Below are 22,559 nucleotides of genomic sequence, written 5' to 3'. Positions count from 1 at the left end.
TTCTGCAGCCTAACCTGTGCCCCTCACTTGGAAACAAGATCGATAGCAATGGAATAAAGCAGTTACGAGTCCCTCCGAGGAATGAAAATCATCCCTTTCATTATTGAGTTTTCACAAAAGGTTCGTCCTCGCTCTAAAGCAGCTTGAACAGGTGAATGTAAGTTTAAGGGCTTTGTTGCATGTCATGCCCACTCTCCCCTCCCCATGTTGTCTTTCTCTCCTGACCTTTCGTATTAATTAAAGAAATGCTGAAAAAAATATTCATTTAAAAGAACCAAAAAAAAAACCAAATAGTTTTCATTTTCTCTCAATTTCATGTGGTGATTTGCCTGCAGACTTTAAACAGAGAGATAAACAAATACACACTGTAATGTATGCTACATTTCTCTAAGTATTGGTTCAACTGTTTGAAGTGGTTTGTCATTTAAGCGTGTAAATTAGCATTTGAATCACAAATACTACAAAAAGGAACATAATAATACATTTTATTCATAACGCGCTTCACATTTAAAACACATAAAAGGACTAAGCGACATATCTAAGCTATATGGCATTATTTTAAACCGTTTCTTTTTCAACTCGCACCTCTGTCAGAACCTAACCCTGGCAAATGCGTATCCTAAATCGATAATCTTTACTTAAATGATGGATTATTCATGTTCCAATGTGTTCTAATTCTATCTAATTCAGAGGAAAACCCCAAGTCAATTTACATGTTTTTTTTTCACAGCAGAAATATGATTTCAGACCCTCAGAAGGAAACCCTCTGGCAATGTTATTACAGTTTTAGTTATTTAAGACTGATAGATTCATAGTAGATCAGATGACTAAATTCTTATAAGCCATAAAGGGTAAGACTGGTCTTATTTAAAGGTATCACATGTGCAGCCTTTTGGCCAAAACTCAGTGGAATAGGGGGAAGGCTCAGACTAATCCCAACTCTTGAACCCTGACCAATCCCTTCCCTCTGCTCCTGAAGTCTCCTCCGACACTGCTATCACCTTCAAGAGGAGAGTAAAGATTCGTTGTGTTTTGCTTTAGAGTCCTGACCATAAAATCCATGACGGCTGTGGATTACCATGGCAACCTCTACTGGTCCCCACTGAGGGTCAAAACCTCAGGGAAGCATCCGCCTTATTTAAGCATTTTAGCATTATCTTCGCAGATGTGATGTACACGGTGGATACAAGTCTCAAGGTTGTTGGTGCCTTTTCTTTTTCACATATTATTCTGCTCATCTCTGGGGAACAACTCGCAGACAAAAGTGAAGAGAACTTTTATTCTGCAAGAAGCGAGATGGGTATTATTTTAAGGTTTTCCGTCTTCACCACAAGCTGAGACTCGAGGCATGAATAATTGCCGTCCTCTCAGCAGTGGGCTCGTTTTTCTGCGGCACTATCAGGCCAGAGGCTTGGGTTGGCCACACGAATGCTGATTATGAAAATAGTAAATATTTTAAACGCCAAAGAAAACCTGTGTGCTGTATTCAACCTTTCAGCCTTGCAAGGTCAAAGCTAATTTGCAAGCCATGAAAGAAGCATTTGGCAAATTTGAGAGAACTCAGTGGCGGTGGTTTAGTGGGGGGCTCATGTGTGTGTGTTTGGGAAAGGGGGGTCTGATGACATTGCATAGACCTCTGATACTTAGTGAAAGAGTTATTATAGCCATTAAGGCTGGCTGGGCTATTGAAGCAGTGTGGGTGTTCTGCATACCTGCCAGCACTTCATTAATAAAGTGAATCACAGACTGCAAGTATGCATTAGTCTCATCATTCCACACTATGAATAAAAAAATAAAGGATTCAGATTTTTATTTTGCACACCTTTGCACCAGCTACACTCCAAAGGTCAACAACAGTTAGAATTAAAGGCATGGGTTACTTTGAAATTTACATTCCCTCAAACATTCGCTGACTCTACAATATGAAATATTCAGTCAGTAATAACCATAGACTCTCTGCCTCGAGTAAAAGCTCCCATTAAATGGAACATTATTGTATCGGCTGCTAATACTTTCTGTCACTGTGTCAGCAAAAGACAACATAAAGTAAGAGATGAGAGCAGCTTATTGCTATGTGCATAGAGAAAGATGGGTGCTGGGTTTTTTTTCCAACTCTGTGGCCAATTTACACCGGTCATGCAAATGCTGTTTCTCTTTCACTCTTGGACCGTGAGGGAAGATTTCTTGTGGGTGAATTAAAGTCTAGTTTGTCGCATCTAAAAATCACAAAAATACCACACCTATCTGGAACAAAACGTTCAACTAAAACATGTTTCAGAAAGAACATTTTACAGCTGTTTTAAGATTACCAGTAGTGCACTAACAATTTCTGATGTCCAGTATGGGGCTTAATATGGCTGGAGTCATCATTAACCATTTTACAATGAGAAATAAAGATTATGTTATAATGATACACCTGGGTTTCTTCCCAAACTAATTGTAAGGTTATTTTAGTCAGACAACTCACGTTTGTATCGTATAAAATATTTACTGCAGCAGAACGTAGTTTGTGCTTGGTGTGGTGGGGTGATGGTGATGGGACGATATCTGGAACCCTCCAGTCGGAGCTTACAGATGGATGCTGGGGTGGTGGTGGCCTGAGCATGAGTAGTAGTGGCAGTACTGGTACAGGTCAGGGTTGGCAATGAAAGAGCCCGGGGATCTTGCTGCTTAAATAGACCACTAATTGGAAGGAGGTGTTGTCAGGTGATTGATGAGAATCAGGCATGTCAAGTGTGAAATCAGTGCAGCTCCGGTTGACTGCCTGAACTAGCTTGCAAGTGTCGCCTCAAATTATACCATACGACTTACTCTAAAAGTCAAAGTAGACCCATCATATCGCATCGTTTCATATCGTATCACAGAATAAACTAACAAATAATTGATATCAAATGCCACTTATATACAAACATGTGATTTTCTTGATTTACTAATCGCTTAAATGACTTTATGCACTGATGTCAAAAATAACAACAATTAAGGCATTTTTGTTATATCAAAATTTATTCAAAAGCGTTATTTTAATGGCATCAACACATTAATTTCCACACAGATGTATAAAAGCATTCTCTAAAATCATTGCTCTATTATAATTATTTGCCATTATTAACGTTGTATAATACTATACATAAAGACGACTTTATTAAAAAGGCGAAACATCATAGGGCTGGTTCAGCTCCACAGTTGTTTGCTTTTATCCACAGTCTGTGAAAAGACCTGGTAATAAATCAAGCAGACACATGAAAGCAGATAGTGTAGTATCCTGTGACTGGGGACGCAGTGAAGGAGTCTGATATTTAGATTCCATGAAGATACACCGAGAGGCCTCGCTCCTCTTGTGTCTCTACACTACACAAACAGACATCAGAGAAGAATTGAGACACACTGATGAGGAATATGCAACAACGTGTGGAAGCCCGTTATCTAAAAGGGTCTTCAGAGGGATGTGAGGGGAGAAGAGAACGAGCGGGTGACGGGAAATTGAAACAAAAGCTTTGACGGCAGCAGAGGAGAGGTAGAAGGAAAGTCAAGACTCCTGAAGGACTTAAAAGATGGTAATTTCGAGAAAGTAGCTGTGATGAGAGGACATTATTCTGAATGAATGGGATTGTGAAGCAGCATGAAGCTGAGGGGAATGGAGAGAGGAAATAAAAAGCAGAGACAGAGTGTAAGCTGTGTATACCAACTGAATAGACACAAATGGAAAAAAAAGGAAAAAATCTGCTGAAAATTGGAGGGATTATTCAAAGATTTTAGGATAAAGAGAAGAGAATAAAGAGAAGAGACTTGAATCTTTCATATTAAAATCACTTTTTGTCTAGTTTTTTTTAATGACTGGACAGTTTTAATGAGTCTAACTTGAGTAAAAAATATACAAGAAACTGTTGTCTTGAAAAGGTTTAATTTATATACGTATTACAACTTTGAGAAACTATGATAACAATGATATATGAGTGAGAAAAACTATTTTGCATATACAGCATATCACAGCACAATAGTTTTAAATTGGCATGCCACTCAAAAACTTTGATTGACATATCGCTTTACTGTAGCAGACATTGAGTTATGTCGGCAATATTGTTTAAGTGTCAGCATGCCAGAAGGGGGTATCACTAGAGAAACTTCAACCCAACTAAAGAATGGTAGTTTTGGCTAAATCGATTTTAACTTTTTTTTTGCTAACTAATCAAGTCTTTGTGTGGAATGTTTGCATCCCTCTTCAAGGCTTTAAAAAAGTACATTTTACAGATATCCTTTGGATACATATAGGCTAGGTGGGCCCCCTTTTCAGGTGAAATGCATTAAATCTATCTGTTTTACTTTCCCTTATCTGGGTCAAAGTGAAGCTAAAAGATCCTTTCCCCAAGTTGTTTCCTTCTTAATGATCCTATGGCTCTAAAAAGTCAGGTGGGGTATGGCATCCCTCTAGCGTGTTGATGTGCCAAAGAGCCTCCATAGAGAGGCTACCAGTAGGCATCTTGGTCAGATTCCTAACACAACTCAGCAGGCTTCTTTAAATATGGAGCCAGCTCAGTTGGACATCTTGGAACACTTGTCTTAGGAAGGATTCCTCTAAGAAGCTAAATGCATTCCTTTTGATGCAACATAGACTCCACAAATGATGATCAAATCTGCCAATTAAGGAGATGGAAATGGTGACCATTGAGGATAGTTTGAGGAAATCAGATCAGTAAATGGAATGCAATGTTTTACTTAGAACAACAGATCTATAGAATTGGTTACCAAACCTGACACTGCAATTATTCAAAAAGAACTGGTGACAAACATTTGCACAAACAAGTTCACATTGATAGTGTGCTAAAAATAGTAAAGACAACAGTGACAACTTTCAATTCAACTATAAAAGACTGGATTACTAAAAACGATGACATACCCACTCATGGTAACACCCAAACAGAATTAGACGCTGACTGCTCTTAGACTTTTCAAACACAAAAATGTCCATGCATGGCTGGATGTTTGTTATTCTAAGAACTCTTCCTTTTTAAGGTAAGAAAACAATAAAAGCTGCATTGGTCCTCTTGGTTAATTTAAGTTTTGTAGAGTCTTCTGTTCAGGACACTGGCGCAAGTTCTACTGGGTATCTTATCAATACCCTCATAAAAAGTTGGAAATAGCACATTGGGGCAACAGTGGCTCAGTCAGTAGGGACTTGGGTTGGGAACTTATGATTGCCTGTAAAGTCCTGGTGTGGACCAAGTCTGGAAATTGGCCTGGTATCTGGTGTGGTGACACCAAAAATGATCTACAACAGAAGTAAGGGCAAGGCTTCTCTTTCATTTAAGTCTTCTGCCTCTACTGTGTTGGCAGGATTCACAAATTCCTCAGAGTGTTCATTTTATCACCCAGCAATACCCTCATTAAAGTCAGCAGTACCTCTACCCTTTTGAGAACATCTTTCTTGGGACAAACAGTAGGTTCTTGGGTTGCTGCCATGACAGGCACCAGTGACCTTCTGGGTACAACTACCTGAAGGAATGGCCCAAATGTTAAAATACCAACCCTGAGGAATGGCATGTCAAAATGTCATTTTTTTTGCAGGGAAAATTAACATTACTGTTAGGCAGGTAGTACCCAGACAAATAGCATTGAGTGGCTGGCATTAGCCTTGGACGCCCAAATGAGACTGATTATAAAATAGAAATTCTTGGCTGTAGTTCTTCTCATGCTGTAAGCCTCTGTGGAAATGTGAGAAAATCTAAGCATTTTATGCCTCCATAACTTTTATTTTATCAAACGGTAGATGACACAGTATTCATATTTAATATCATAATGCTATAAAGGATTATATCAACGGTAGTCATACTCCTCAGAAATAGGTCCTCTAAGAACACCAAAAATGCTATGTTAACCCTCTAAAAAGGAGCTTTTCAAGTCAGAATTCTCTAAGATTTCATGCAGCATTAGGAGTCATGATGGTACGTCTCCAGTGGCCAGACATTTTCAGTTGGACATGACATTTGCTTCTTTGAGGTTTCAAGGCACAGAAGTACTGAAGTCTTTGAAATGCCAAGGGTACAGTGGACGGAGTATTTGAACAGCAAGGCTCGTTTTGAATAAAATAACCAAGATTGTCTTAGAGGCTCTGGAAATCTGAGTTACGTCCTTCATGGAAATATAATGGCATAGTCCATTGGAAAGTGAAAACAGTTTATGTTTAGAGTCCTGAAAGAGTAGGAAGAAATTAAAAGATAGATCAAGGAAAGTATCAGAAAAAATGAAGAATTTTGTCAGAGGAACAAGAGACACGAATCCTGAAGCTTGAGACAGTGAAATAGCTGAGAGGGAAGTAATAGGACAGAGGGAAGTAAGAGGGAATATACAGTAGCCTGCTGAGGGGGCTGTGGAGATGTGTGGGTTGGTACTGTACCTCTGTTGCCAGTGACTGTGGGGTCTGAGTCGTGGGTGCCTAATAGAGCGGTAGGTTCTGGAGGGATGGGATGTAAGTGGGGAGTGGTGGATGGAGGTAGGGTTGTGGGGACGTCTGGTGGAAGGGACAGACAAACAGACACATATGCACAAAAAAATACAACAACACAATGGTCAAAACATGATAAAGTGATGTTAAAAGAAAAAAAGGAATATTATGACATGGATGAAACCATTAACACAAAATTGTCAATGGTGTTCTACAATGAAATTATGAATTGCTGTTAATGCAAAATAATGCATATTGTGTAATATGCATTAATTCAAGCACTGCTAAACCTTTTTCTGGGTCACTAGTGCAATAATTATAATTTAAAGGATAAGGACCTTTGTCCACTAATGGTGCTTTTTGTGCTGGCAGCACCCACAACCTCAGTTTCAGAGTGCTTCTCATCGGCAATTATTGTTGCTAGGGTACAAAAGTTGTCTTCTGCTTCCCTCAGTAGTGTCCATTAGGTTTGTTTAAAATATCTCCATGTTCTTAATATTTATTATTATTTTATTAAACATAAAACAAGGTAATGGAATCCTGTCCAGACCTGTAAACTGTACCCTGAAAAAGAACTTCCAGATGAGTTTCTCCACCGCCATTGTTGTTGACAAAGTTGTTATCAGAAGTCACGCTCCTTTAACCTTTTTATTTTGATTTGTTGGTGAATGAGAGGTGACATTGACGGGTGCGGCAGTGTTTCAGAAGTCTTAACTATTTTCAACAGTGAACACTTGGACAAAAACTGGCCTGTTTCTCCTTTCCTGCATTTGATCCCCCACTCTCTCACCTGGTTTCCTACTCTGTCTGCTGTCCTATCCAATAAAGGTAAGAAGACCACAAATAAATCTTGAAGAAAGCTGATGGTGAGGGAATTTTTGGGCTAAGGAGGCTGAGCCCTGAAAATGCTGGACAACTTTGGTTTTGTATGAAAAATGGGACTAGCCGTCAATGGACACTCCTAACTCATACATATTCAGTTTTTTTTTTTATTGTAAAGTAAATGTTTGAATTAATTTACTTTGAAATCATCAACTCTAATTGGTGTTCATCATTTTTAATTGTGTAGCTGCGTAGTTATGGTCTCGCATATGACTGACTTAACTGATTCTCTTTGGGTCATTTTTCAGAGGAATCATGGGAAGAGACACAATTTTTACTAAGCTAAATTTGTAACACATCTTCTGTATTAAACCCTTAAGCATTGATTCCTAAGAACAATAGAGCTCCATTTCAATAATAAGTTCATTAGGGAAAATAAAGAATTAGATGTTGACTATTTTTCACATGGGTGAGAGTAGCCAGCAGCTATATCTTGAGCAAAGTAAATTTGTTCTTTTATGTGTTAAAATTGTAAGAGTGAAAAAGTGGACTTCCTTACATTGAAACAAGAGTCTTATTGCTCTGTATTTCCCTTAACATTATGATTTAAGATGTTCTGCTTCTGAATGTGAGAATCATTATTGTAGTAAGAGAAGATGGTTAACCTCAGTTATTACTGGTCGATGTCTGCAAAGAGTTCTTGCACAATAGGAACCTTTTAACCCCCCAAAAAATTGTGAAAAAAAAGTTGGATCAAAAAAAAAGAATTAGGACAAATTATGTGTTCTAATTATTCATGTTAGCTAGGTCTGTCCTAAACTTCTGAAAGGCTACGTTTCTGACTGTCACATGTTAGAGGCACAGAAAAATGGGAATGAAACATTGTGTGACAAAGTTAATGAGGTTACACAACCACCTCCGCTGTAATGTTCAGTCACGCTGGTTTTTACAGTGAGCTAGAGGCTTTTAATTGGCCGTGGTACTCCTTCTCAGGGCCGGTCGTCTTGGTGACATTTCAGCCTCTGCGTGAATTACTAAGCAGCTAAGTACATGTCTTCAGGAAAGAGGAGAGGGGAAAATGTCTCGCCGTCTGTGGAGAGCCATTTAAAAGGTATTTTACGGCCGCAATTGTATAAAGGTAAAAGGTGTGCTAATCACTAATGAAGGGTGGGAACAGACTGAGTGCCATTTCAAAAGAACAAGTAATGAATCTGGATGGGGTTCTTTGACCCTCAAATACCCAATTGCCATTTTGTGGCAAAGAATTTGTCAGTTTAATAACATCACCCTCATTTAGATCATTGGTTATTCTTGTGGGAACATTCAGCTGGCATTTGAAGGAATTTTTGGTGCACACACTGCAGCATCGGGGGAAAGTTAAGCGAGGTGATGATAACAATAAAAATAGCTCTATTTATGTAACCCTTTTCAAAAACAAGATACAGAGTGCTCTACGGTGTAGACCAGGTAAAACTAAAAGCAAGTGTTTTATCTGGAGTGTCTAGATGTGAGCAAGGCACCCATATCTCATTAAATAATCAAATATTACTTCCTGTAGGCTTTCCTTCCACTAATGGTAAATGCATTTCCTCCGATAGCATTCGTAGCATGTCCTTCACTCTAGAGTTTTCCATGTGCTGGCCTGGACTTCGATAAGCAGAAAGCACTTCATGAACTATTGATAGTAACCTTGGTCGCATCCTTCATCAGCTCCACATCTGGTTATTACTGTAGACCCACCAAGGACAGTCAAGAACATACTAGAAATCACTCCAGCTCTGCTAAACCAAAGCCATCGGCACCTGAGAGCTTTATTCTCTAATGTTTTTCAACCGCTGTTTAAAACGGGACCCCTCAGGTGCATGTAGTAATAATAATGTCATATTCTATTGATCCACTTAGGGGAATTTTCCTTTGCCTTCAGTCGTATGGCCTCTCCAGCCAAAAAAAAAACTACCTTCCTTTTCATCCCTCATCACATGCTAACTTAGTTCCTAGAATAGAGGGGGAAGGAGACGTGTCACTGCTCATTTTTTAAAGCTCTATTACTTAATGCCAAAAGACAAATGACATTGGAGACACTATCTGTTTTCCTTCACACTGAGTCCCTTTATGCTCCACCTCCTCTGGCGTTGCTAGGAATTACTTATCCTTCCTGGTGATACTCCTGACAACGCAGCACTAAATTCTGCCTCCCTCACACATTTCTTCTCTGCAGTGTGCTTGTGTGTGCGTTTGTGTTCATGTGTGTAGGAACTGGGACGCAGGTTTATTTAAGGAAAGGCGTTGGTGGCATTTGTGTCACCTGAGGCTCTTATTCTCTCTGTGATAGACGCTACCACTAATCACTCTAAGCATTGATGCACTATGCAGATCTGGAGGTATTGTAATCCTTGTTTGGGCTGAGGAATGAAGAATAATACTCTGTGTATTTGTGTAGCATTATTTGAGACATCGTATTACAGCTTAGTTTTCCTGCTACAGGTCCTCTATTCAGGTGCTTGTCCAGGGTTTGGCATGGGCTTGCATTGGCCCCCCTCCATATGATTGGCCAATCCAGTTGTCAACCCATTAACTTAATCTCTAATAGTATTACTGCCCGGGCAGAGGCGGTACCTAAATTCAGATTAACATACTGGTCTGTGTTGAAATATCCAGCCAGTAGCTTTTTTGTTTTTTCAGGGTAGCACATTTAATTTGAGTTGTATACTGTGACTTTCGGAGATACAACCTCTTTTTGAGAAATTCAAAATCAAGCCTAAAAGATGTACAGTATATATTTTCCACTCAGCGTGCTGCCCTTATCTTTAGCCATTATCACAAGACACATGAAACATGTAATTAACTTTACATCAGCCTGTCCTCTGAACTCACCATAGACGTAGAGTACATATTCAGCACTGCTGGTCCCTAGGTGGTTGCCGGCTTCACAGCGGTAGGTGCCATTGTCTGTCTTGTTGAGTGAAGTAAAGGTGAGCTCCCTCCCCTCTACAATCATCCTGTCCAGGTCAGGAAGTTCAGCCCCGTCCTTTGTCCACTTCACAGGATCCGGCCTGGCAGGACAAAGGATTTGAAAGAGAAACAAGTTATACAACATGCTTCTGTCTGAAGCGTTATAAAAAAAAAAAATAGGCTGACATGTACTGATAGAGAATTAGAGTGACTTACGAAGGGTTTCCTTTGGAGACACACTCCAGCTTTAAGTACTGACCCTCCTGAGGGACAGCAAGAGAGTTGACGATCTCCACACGAGGAGCATCTAGGACAGATAAAAGGACATGGAGTACTTCATACTGAATACGTTTACATGAGTAGAATCCCATGAGGACCTTGAGCCAGTATTCACAATCAAATTGTTCAATAGACACAAGACATGAATGTGTTCATCATATTGAATGTTCCTTGACCTATTTATATTTTAGAAAATGTAAAGAAAGGAACACTTCCTTGACTCATGAAAGATTTAATTTGACCTGCCTTTTGGATAGGAATACATCTAGACATCAGATTACACACAAAAAACACTTTTTAAATGGTTTGTTGACAAGTCATGGTCATGAAAGACCTTAAAACAAACTGAGCAGTTTCAGCACTTAGTCGAGGAGTTTTTGCTAGACTCCTTTAGCTTCATGCTTAAATACATCCGTTTGTGCTTTTTTAGATCAGAGTCATACTGTACGTCAGAGAGATCCTTGGTGTTTTTTGAGATATAATTCAAGTCTCAGTGTATTAAAAAACTGTCAAATATGGAGTAATGGAGACTCTAGAATAGAATAAAGGTCTTATTAAGCTGATTAGCTGATATGTTGATTCTGAAGCCATACTTTAAAAAGCTCATACAGGAACTTCCTATATGTATACATCCTTCCCCCTCATGTCCACGTGTAAAATCCACGTGTACATGTCTGAGAGTGTGCATTTCTTTGTGTGTGTGTGTGTGTGTGTGTGTGTGACACTCACAGTGGACCTCCAGTACTTCAGTGGCCTGCTGCGGTGTCTGTGTGAGAGCCACATGGTCCACTTTGCAGGTGTAGGCCACTCCATCATCATTTCTGTCCACGTGCAGCTGCAGAGAGCTCCGTACCGTGAATGTCTTCCCACTTGCATTCACCTCTTTGGCACCTTTGGAGAGAGTTGCATACTGTCACGGATAAGGCACAGTCATCTTGCAAGGTGGGCTGGCTATACACCAATGTGTAACATTTCAGGTAAGCCCTGCTTTACAGCTACAGCCAGACTCAGTCAGGGTATTGCACCCGTATAGACAAGGGTTATAATGCAATGCATAAAGCACTGGAATGGAAATTTCACTGTATCTTTACACTGGTAAAATCTTCATTATAAGGTCTTGGACATTTTGGAGACATTTAACAAACAATCGTCCTTGCATGACTCCTGGACTGAAAAAGGGTTTGTTAAAAGAGAAACAAATTAATGATCAAATGGGCTCCGATCATGCATCTCCCTGGACACTCCTTTGGCATTTCAACGAAAAAACACACCTGTCTGCACTATATAGTCTTTTAATGTAATGTGTATATTTACACCACAGATCATTTTAACTACTTCTGGCCACATCTCCCACCTCTGCTGATCTCACCTTTATTGCATTTCACTTTCAGCTCTTCTAACTGATAGCAATTTCCAGCCTCATTGGGACAAAAAACCAACGTTTGGCAACAACTTCAATCAGCCTTGTTGCAAAGTATGATTATGCACAGTTCTCTCCATCTGTACAACCTGTTCTCAGAGCTCTCCCTGCAACACCTGCCTTGTATTACCAAGAAAACAGCTGAACCACCTCTCTTTTCACATCGACATCCTGATCAGTGCCAACGTATCGGACGACACTGCTTCTGCAAATTATCTTCATGATGTCCTGAAATCTGGCCCACTCCTTGATCACACCATTTTGCTTTTTGCATCACTTGCTTCCCTAGTGATACAGGCAAAGTGTGCTTGATTTCAGTTTCATGGCCAGCCCTCAGGACACCAAGCTTTAACCACAAAAAAGTGCTGTTAAAATAGTATGGGTTTGTAGCAAGTCATCAAACCTGAAATTATTGACACAGGATAAACATACCCTGCTAAATAGAGCTGTTCTGATACAATATCGGTATCAGTATTGGCCTCTGATGCCCAAAATGGTATATAGTGGATTTCTTTGAGTCAGATCTTAAACATTGACCAATTATACCCCACACCCCCAAAATATCCAGTCGCTTGAGGTTCATTACTTTAAAGGCTTACTCAGATCAAAACAATGCCCTCTAAAGTCCCTGACACACCAAAGAGATCGTCTGTCCTAGTTGGACCATCGGTGAGCGGTCGTCGCCCTAGTTTTTCGCTACCCATCGGCCTTTTTTTGGCCGATTCCACATGTTGTAGCGAAATTTGCTGTTTGCTTGGTGTGTCAGGGCCTTGGGACACACCTCCTTCAACCCCCCCCCCCCCTCCTTTCTCCACACAATCAATCACCCCCTCTCCTCCCATCCTGTTCACTTGCAGGGTTCTCTAAGGCAAAGACAGCAGCAGACACGGGCTAAGAAACACCTAAAAACAAGATTCTGCAATCCATTTCAAGTAAAGATCTGCTTCCCAAAGTTTGACCTGGTTTTGGAAAGTCTGTCGGTTTTCCTTGCGATCAGTTAAACTCCTGCAATGACAATCCGTTACAGTGCATCTAAAAACAACTTCCTGAGTGGGCGGGGCCACTGGTTTCTAACCAAAAGGCCAGAAAGTTGACTTCCTGAAGACTAATTTCCTCTAGCTCTTTGAAACTGAGTCACAAGAGCTGGACACACTGTTCCTGGTCTTTGAACTGTCCTAATGACCAGTTTCAACTACAAGCAGAATGGCAGAACAAGTGCTACTCTTTGCATATCTTAGAACAGCTTATTCTTACAGTTCAACTCACTCCTGCTTGTTTTAAGCCGCCTGCTAATCATAAAAGTCACAGAAAACTTGAGCTACCTCTTCGTCCTCCTGAGCAAAAAAATCACACTGAATTATTCAGGAACAGAGAGCAGATGAGATTTTGATAATATCTGCCAACTTATGAAAAGAAAACCTAGCCTACGCATTTGACATGAATGTTCTCCCATATTTAGTCGCTGCAAATTATGCATTATGAAATAGAAACTGCCCATCCTCTCCAAGACTCCAAGACAACACAATTGAATTTGAGCCGGCAGTCACAATGCACCACTGCTTTTAACTGCATGCTGTTTCATAATGTAACTGCTTATATCTATCCATCATCAAGCACGCTTCTTTCACATCTGTTCAACACATCTTTTGGTGTTGGTTTGTCTGCTTACATTACGCCAGCAACCACTGTCCTGTTCTGTACAATCGTGTCCCTTTTTATTTTCTGAACTGAATATTCAGGAAAACATCAGTCCATGCACAGCCTCTCTCTCTCTCTCTCTCTCTCTCTCTCATGCAGGCGGTCTTTGTTTGTTCCTCCTAAAGAGACTGTTTACGCTCCATATCCTCCTCTGCTCTGCGCTCATCTGCTCCACTTTCCAAGTATTCCACCCCACTGTCTCCTCTCCCTCTCCATCCTGCCAATCAACTATTCCGCTCAGTGACTTCCCCCAAACCGCTGCAATGAGCCCGCCTCCCCTAGAGATGAATGACTGACAGGTCTGCAGCGTTAGCAACATCCATCCTGACAACAGGAGAAAGGGAAAATGGCTGGGTTTTCTACACAAGAAAGAAATTGCAGGGGACAAAAGGAAGGGGAAAAAAGGAGCAGAGGGCTGGAGAGGATATTGAATATCTAATATCATGACATGCTTTAGGAGTCCCAATTTTTTATTAGTTATTCCACGTCCTCATAGACTGCTTCTTTCTGCATCAGTTTAACTTGTCTCTCTCCTGCATGGCACCCCTCTCTCTCCTTGTACCTGTTCCCTCTATTTTCAGTTTAATATTTTTGATGTTTTAGAATACATTACATAGATTCAGTCCAGCTGATACTTTGAGATGAAACTCGTTTCACTGATTGTCTCCTGTCTTTGTCCTTACTGTCTTCTAGTAATGTTTACTACACTGACCCTACATCATTAACTGTTGTTTAGGTCAGTGGTTCTCAACTGGTTGAGCCTCAGGACCCACAAACACTCAGGTGCAGAGGACCGTCACACATTCATAAGATTATGAGGGTGTTAAACTGAAGTCTTGAATGACACTAGCAGGGTCTGAATCAGCCGTTTCTTGATTTGAGGATGGATTTTTAAACTTTTTAAATTTTATTTCAAACATTCTTCACCTGCTTCTAGGTTGATATGTGGCAAACACATTTTTAAAAACATTTTTTCAATCAATCTGATTCATTTAAAGACAAAATTGTTCAATTTGGACCTCAGACGGTACAAAGAGTGAAAGCAAAAACAAAGAAACTGAATGAAACAAACTTGTTTAAAAAAGCACTTCATAGACTCTTTGACAGCATTTTTCTTCCAGACACACATTTGCAACCCAATTTGAGGTCCCAAACCACCTGTTGAGAACCACTGGTTAAGTTTATTTTTCATATAGTCCCTTGTACATTTCTTATTGAGCTTTATGTGTGTTACAAGTCCATCTAGGGAAAGTCAATGCTAATAAGCTTAGTCTATGAATGTTATTGTGTATAGCATTGGTTTTTGTGCTATATGCACTTAGCAATTAACAAATATTTTTAAAAAGCTTTGAAAAGAGGAACATCATTTCCAGTTTTTCAAATATTGCAACTTCTTGAACCAAAAAACTGAATGAATCATCCCCCAATTGTGAGCGTTTGATTGCTCTTGTGTGTTGGGTGTTCAAGATTTGAATCAAAGTACTTCAATCAATGTGAAATGCACTCAGCAATGGCAGCTAACTGAATGTTCTGCCTGTACTTAAGCTCCTTTATTTGTTATTGTAGGTTGGCTCACAAGATTTCTTCCCTTGGTAAATTCATAATATATATTTAAGAGGTTCTTGATTGTTAATATGCTCTGCAGTGAAACAAAGTAGATTGAGAAAGTCATTTTATACTTCCACGTCCTGTTAGACTGGATTGATTCTGATTGCCTCTGTGTGATGCAGGACAAAAGTACTACAGACACTTGTATGCTTGCTCATAGTTTAAGTCCATTAACTTCATCACTTGGTCCAAACTGTCCTAAGATCTACTTTAAGAACATAATAACACTTGTCTTACTGAAAGTTATACCTCATCCTAAAAGTGAGTCAGTCTGCATCCGCTCTGATGGCTTCTGCACCTACATGTGTGCAAAAGTGTGGGTGTGAGAAGGTATAATTGGTCTATAAATATCTTATCACATTTTAAGTGCAGCTTAAAGTAGCAGCTGAAATCGAGCGGCCATTAAACTCAGGCTTGTCAATTAAGATACTCATCTAGCTGGGCTCATAACACACAAACACTTCCTTATTTTAGGGATCGATCAAAATGATGGGGAACCTTATGTCTTATATATCTGCTACTGAGTGATTGTAAGCTGCAACTGGCAACTTCTGGTTGCTTTCATTGTTGAGCTGAGATTGATGTTTCTGGCAAAACCCGGATCCAGGATCCAGCCTATGTTGGGGAATCATTCCATTAGTTTGGTACATACAGCAGAAATAACATATCCAAGTTTAGATTCTCTTTCATTTATTTTCATTTCAACTGGCAAGCAAACTTAAGATAAATCTTCTGGGGGATCATGAGCTTATTATTATGAATACAGCAGCTCGCAGCAACCCCGGTGTTTTGTCCAAAACTGCCCTCTCACATTTTCTCTTGGCTCTCTTACACAGATCTTTCTAAGTCTAATAATAGAATGCCCAAAGACAGAAACAAATACCCTGTCATCCATCGTCTAAGCCTGATCTCAACTATTTCTGCTCCTGTGTTTGACTCTAAAAAGCTGAAAAAAAGGGCTTGTAAGCTTAATCTTTCTTAGTGAGGGAAAAGAGTTAGGCCAGTATCATTTCTTTATAAGTTTAGTTTGTTAGTTGGTAGGATTGGAAACTCACTTAGAAAACATGGATGCATTTAGTCATATTTTGAATACTGCCTAGTGGAGTGCTTGCTTGGCCAGAATGTGTATTATAGCAAACACTAATTGAAATGAGCTTTAAGTATATTCTTTCATTCATACACACAGTGGATACATGATATCCACTATTCAAAGGAAATTGGGTTCTTTAATGAAAATTACTTTTATTTTTTTAGGGTAAACAGTGCAGCTTTTTATTTGGAATTATTTAATTTGAGTGGTAGTCAGCTAAAAAATTATAAGAGCAGGACATTTAATGGATGCAAGATTTTTTCTGCATTGCAAATGTTGGTCTTTACTCCTATTGGATGTTCAACTATTGCACTTTTCTATTACTAACTCAAATCTGGTCAAAGAGCTTATTTAATTAAAATGCCCAAACATTTAAAAACGGACAGTTATGCAAAAAAATACACAACTGATGTACACTGAAAATAGGTTTTAATTCAATACATTTGATACGTCACATTAAACTGTGGGTGGACGCTTGGAGCGCTGCATCACTGGTGAGAGCCAACAGTGAGCCTTGAAGGATAAGAATGGGAGAAAAGACCCTTTTATGCCATTTCAAAAGAAAAAGGGACAACAGAAAAAGAAAGAACGATGAAGGGACAGAGGAGGAAGACTGGCGAGAACTGTATAGGTGGGGGAAGCGACAGAGCTGATTAATCCTGGCAGTGAAGGTCTGAGGGATGACTCAACATAACCTGAACTGTGTCCCATATGAGATCTAAAACAATTTTCTTAGGCAAGGACAAGGGAATATCCACTGTGGGTGAGGGTGACGGTAATCTAAATTTGTTATCAGATAGGAGGGGCAGACTTCTACCACTGGGTCCCAGCCACCAACCTCTTCTGAGGCCCACTGAGTCTATTTCTGCTTAAGGTTTCCGCCTGCTTAAAGGCCGTTTTGCTGCCAATACTTACGCCTCATTGGTTGATAAATGTTGAGTTTCCGTACAAAATATTGCAAAGAGTAAGCTCTAGACACTCTATGTCAAGTGTCATGAGGTACTCTTTGTTGTGATTTGGCGCTGTTAAAATAAAAAATTGAACGCTTGAGAGAGTTTACTCGTTTGGCTCCATTGATCGCCCGTCCAATCAGCTGCATGACAATAAGTTAGAACAAGAGCACTGATACACAGCCAGCTCCAGCTCCACTGAGGTGCACAGATGATATATAGTCCCCTCAACCATCTTCTCACTTAGTCTGGCAACTGTTCAGAGTCCACAGTCCAGGGAGGTGTTGGGATCTGTTGGCAGCCTGTAAGCATCCTCTCACCTGTCTCACCAGTGTGCTACCAGGGAGCATTGTTAAATGATCGGAGAGTTTCTATCAGTTGCATAATGTCTTTTTCTCACATGAAACTCCCCCAGCTTTCACATCTAAGAGGTGTCCGCAGTGAGTCCATAAAGACCTTTTTTTTTTTCTTAACCTGACCTCAAAAGAAGAGCTCTGGCCTTGGCTTTTAAAACCGGACAGCTGCTCCACCTCTACGATGTTGCTGTAAATGGCTGTAGACAGTGGGTGTAGCAATCTGATCTCCTCGACTTTCGCCACAAGTCAAAGTCTGTTAACCTGATCAAAAACTCATATAATGCCAGAGACAGAGGCTAAGTGAAGTTCACTGCGACTTAGGCATATTTAATCAAAGTGAAACAGGTTTAAAGACAAAAAGGCAGTGTATGAAACATCATGAATTTTCTGCTTTTAAGCTATTTTTTTTTTGAGTAGATTCCCAAAAAAGAAAGACGAAGGTGCTACAAGAAAAAAAAGATAATCTAACAGATAATACAAATCTTACAGATTCGACACATCTCATGTTGGACGTGAGCTTGTATAAAATGTGTGCTTGAGCAGAAGTGGGCTTCACATACCCAAAGAATAGAGAGGGCTTATATGCATTTTCTGTGTGTGACTGAGGCATCTTTTATTCATGGCAATGTGACTTGCAGGAGCCATCTTGAAATTACATTTTTAATGGCCATTGATCCACTGCACTCCTGGGAGCTTGATCATATAAATGTAGTCCCAACACAGACTTCTGAAGTAGCATTCAGGGCTGTCTAACGCGGCTGGAAATTTACTTTCTTGTAGCGAGAAAAACTTCTTGGAATTCCTGAAGTTAATTCTTATTTTACTTTCACAATGCCAGTCGCAGTCTCGACCATTTCAGCTATTCAAAATGAGCTCCAGGAGCTATTCACTATATTCACTTTACCTCAAAAGCACTTTCCAGAGAAAACCTCGGAATAATGACGGACGCCTTATTCTGTTCTCACTCACAGTCGTCAAGGACAATTACCCACAAATGAAGAAATAGGCGACACTATTTCGAAAGGTTGTTCAGTCACTCTTGGAACCGGCAGACTTGAGTGATAGCGCGCGGAAAAGTCAGCAGACAGCGACCTACCTAAAACAGTGGCAGGAAGATCTGCAGTAATAGTTCCTTGTCCTTGACTAACAAGTTTGACAACAGAATAGGGGCCTGCGACTGCCAGTGAATTTGAATCAAATCTCTGTGTTTTTCCCCCTTAAGCCCCCTTGGAATAGAGTTATCGCGTAACATGATGAAGCAATAACCTCCGCAGTTTAGGTCAGAGAGTGTGATAATACCAGCCCGATAGCGAACATCCCCACCCCTCATTCGAAATAAATATTCATTTCATCTCTGCCTTTGCTCGGTCCGCACACAGCTCCCCCTGGTTCAGTGGTGTGTAAACAAGTGCTACATGTGGTGATATTGGCAAAGGTCTCCCTGGGTTACGGTGTGTAACTGAGATAGAAATATATCATTACTGGGTGGGGACTGAGGGGATCTGAGGGACAAAGAGACTGAGAAATATGAATATTGGATTCCGCGTCACACACACACACATAAACACACACACACACACACACACACACACACAGACATAAAAGCGTATGTCCTTACATGCAGGCTGTCTGCTCCATCTGTCTGTTTTGCTCACACACAAATACGCACTCGCACACACTTAGCATAGGTTGTCCGTTAAATGCATGCGAACGGGTGATGGACTGCTCCAGTGGCTCTGCCGGTAATATAATCTTCTCTATTCCCCCAGATCCCAAACCAATATGTCACAATTGTCATTTATTCCCAGCATGGTCGCCCACAATCACATGGCTTTTTAAAAAAAATTTTTTTTACATTGAACACACCCTGATCCTGTCAGGATGATGAACACTTCAAGTGCACTCCTGCACAGCTACACTCACGTGAATACATTAGTATAAACATGTGTTGCCCTTTGCGTTCATGTTTATTTATTTTAGTTTGTTTTAAATATGGACATAAAATCAGACCTCCAGGGAGTTGTTTTTCCCACTTTCTTTTCTTTTCACAGTTCAATTACACACAAATAACCTCTCACATATGACAAGTCACACTGCCTGTGTCTAGTTTATATTGCCCACCTTTTTATTACTATGAGAAAGCCAAACAATTAGTGGCATAAAAACATCAGGAAGAAGAATAAATGTGCAAAAGTTTCATCATAATCTCAAGAATTTACTTTCTCTTTTTACTTAAACATTTTCCTGAATTAAATGAACTGCTAATTAAAAACAGACACCTACTTTTCAGGATATACAGGTGTTAAACAAGCAAGCAATGTTTGGAAACCCACATGAGTTTCAGCATGTATAAATGACAGAGAGAGAGCTAAAAAAGTTCTTAGATTTTGTTTGATTAGATGTAACCTTTTGTGGTGTTAAAGAAAAACCTGTCCCCACGTCTCTATCACATAAAGGGATGTTCTTCTAAAGGAAGTGTGAATAAACCTGACTGACATATAGATCCAATATCATCTCCACACTGCAGTTAATCAAATGCAAACGTCCTGTGATATCTGCTTAAAAACTGTGAGGGGAGGATACCAGCATCGATAGGGACTTATCTGACTTGCTTATCTGGACCCTGGGAAACCCTGATGCCAGATAGCAGTCTGAGCTGTCTGAGCTCGGGTAGAATTAGAGTGGCGCAGCAGACACAGAGGGTTTTTTCCTCTCGCTTGTTAATTTGTTCAGGGCCAAAACATCACCGTTGATCGAAATTATTGTGCAGTCCAAAAAGCAGATCTGACAAGAATCTTTTTAATCTGACATTTGTACAAAATCTCAAGGATCTGCTTTCTGTTCTGGGACAATGTGACCAGGCTTTATAAAAGAGACAGGAATGACCACACATGTTCTTCTCCTTTCTCTACGTCAATCATTCCTTTTAAAACGGCCCTCTTTGAGTTACAAGAGGAAGGGGAATTCATTTCTACGTGCAGAAGTGCAACCACTTTCCACAGTGAATAACATGCTGATATGAAATTACACAAGGCTCAAATTGTAGACAGTTGGTGCCATATTGAAGAGAGAATTATAGGCTCTGACCTGAGTGAGAAAGCATATTTTCCCCTGAGGTCTAGATTGCTCTACCTGTTAACTGTCTATGGTAAATTAAAAGAACATTTTGTCCTGGGAGAGCTTTCCTCTGTAGTGGGCCATGGGGAGAAGAAATAATCACCAGTACAGACACTTTAAGCCTGAAAGGAGGACAACAAAAAAAAACACCTCTCTGCGCTAATTAGTGAATATTCTCTTTCTATACGGTTCATGTTCCTCTGAAGAGCTTCAAGAGGAAGTGTAAAGAAAAGCGAAACAATAGTATCATGCACTGCAAAAGAACATGATGGTTAGCTAGATAAAAACAAAAACCCGTTAGCATTCATCTTGGGGATTGCTAAGTAAATTGAGCATGTAATACATGAGCAAATGCAAAGATTGTTGTTTGTGGTGAAAGTAATCAACCTTACCATTTTTGTAAGGTGTTTTTTTTCCCTCCTCCTCCTTTCTTCCTCTCCTACTACCGCGTAATGGTCATGTTGTTATATCATAGTTGTTACTGTTATAATTATCATAGTTGCTTATCTTTATTATTATTATTATCACTTTGGTATTTTTATTTCATTTGTTCTAGTTAATATTTTCTTTGCCCTTTTACTCTCATCGAAACTGAACTCGACAACTCAAGGACACGTATCACCCCTTCCGAAGAACACTTATTTAGTTAGCATTGTAATTACTTATTCCTCCCTCTAGTATTTTTCATTACCTTTCTTTTCTTTAATCTTCCCAAAATCTCTGCTCCTAGATCAAATCTCTGAGAGTCTCCACATCTAGATAAATCCTTTCGCATCTACTACTCATTGTATCATCGTGACCTTTGAGTCTTAGTGCATGTTGTTTCCTTGTAATGTCACTTTTTTCTCTTGTCATGTTGTATCATCAAAATTCCAATTAATTTAGAGTAATATTTTCCAATTAAAAGAGTGAGATTGGTACAAAGAGCATCCGGGTTAAGAGGGACATGCTAACCGCTAATATTTGGCACTTAATCATGTTGGTTCAGGACTGGAACCAGTTGATTTTGTAAGTGTTTTAATTGTGTTGGAATGACCATTGTAGGATTTGAACATTAAAAAAAATCATTGAACACATTTTACATTAATTGGAAAAGAAGAATAAATGTGTCCATGAAGATGGACCTCGTTAATGCTGTGAGTGATAACAGAGAAGTCAAGAAAAAGAAGCTGACAGCCGAAAGAGAAAGCATTAATATGCATGAGTTAATAAGCAAAAATCATGCATGCTTTGGCAGAAATTATTTTTGTGCTTTATTAATCCTTTGTATGTGCAGGGAAATGAGCATTGTGAAATGTCTGTGTGCTTTGCATCCAAATTGTGCCTTTTACTTTAAATTCTAGGATATTTAATTGCACATTTACGGTGTGCAACAATTGCCTGCTTAATATTCTAAAAACCGATCTGTAAGAGTTTTACATGTGCTTCTTATTTTCTTCAAGTTGTAAAGAACTGTGGTTCTCAATCTTATCTATCTTGTCTCTATTTGCAGTCACTGAAATTAGAAGAACATTTGATTTGTGTTTTGTTCTCTGCCTTTAATCTGCTGTGAAATAACACAAAACTATTAATAAAGTTCTGCAACTGTGTTATTGATCTGTGACAGTCAGTGGCCCTGATTTCTACATTTCATCTGATACAGAAGCATTTCATTTTCTCTGTTTCTCAAAAACCTCATTTCCTCATTTCAAGTCCCTCGCTCACTTCCCCCCCCCCAGTATTCGCACAGCCTCTCTCTCCCTCTCTCTCTCTCTTTCTCTCTGCGGCTCTCCTGTTCAAACAGTTACAAAACGGATGGTTCATCAAGTAGAACAGAGCAGGAGCAGGT

The 22,559-nt window shown here is 39.7% G+C and overlaps 1 protein-coding gene across 7 annotated transcripts in view; it reads right to left on the bottom strand.

The window, feature by feature from the left end:
• Window positions 1–22,559, bottom strand: part of cadm2a (cell adhesion molecule 2a) — a 221,774-nt gene that overhangs the window by 14,901 nt on the left and 184,314 nt on the right. For 2 of the 7 annotated variants that reach the window (XM_020639821.3, XM_020639822.3), the window contains 4 exons: window positions 11,222–11,383; window positions 10,430–10,520; window positions 10,136–10,314; window positions 6,392–6,505 (listed from right to left, as the gene is read on the bottom strand). In XM_020639821.3, the coding sequence (XP_020495477.1) occupies window positions 6,392–6,505; window positions 10,136–10,314; window positions 10,430–10,520; window positions 11,222–11,383 (546 nt within the window). Of the gene's footprint in view, window positions 1–2,970; window positions 6,187–6,391; window positions 6,506–10,135; window positions 10,315–10,429; window positions 10,521–11,221; window positions 11,384–22,559 lie in introns of those variants that run through there. The other 5 variants (XM_065962691.1, XM_065962690.1, XM_020639825.3 and 2 more) reach the window with 5 other exon arrangements.

This window comes from Labrus bergylta, chromosome 14 (genome assembly GCF_963930695.1).
Source record: "Labrus bergylta chromosome 14, fLabBer1.1, whole genome shotgun sequence".
Taxonomy (NCBI): Eukaryota; Metazoa; Chordata; class Actinopteri; order Labriformes; family Labridae; genus Labrus; species Labrus bergylta.
This window is presented reverse-complemented; position numbering and strand designations above follow the sequence as displayed.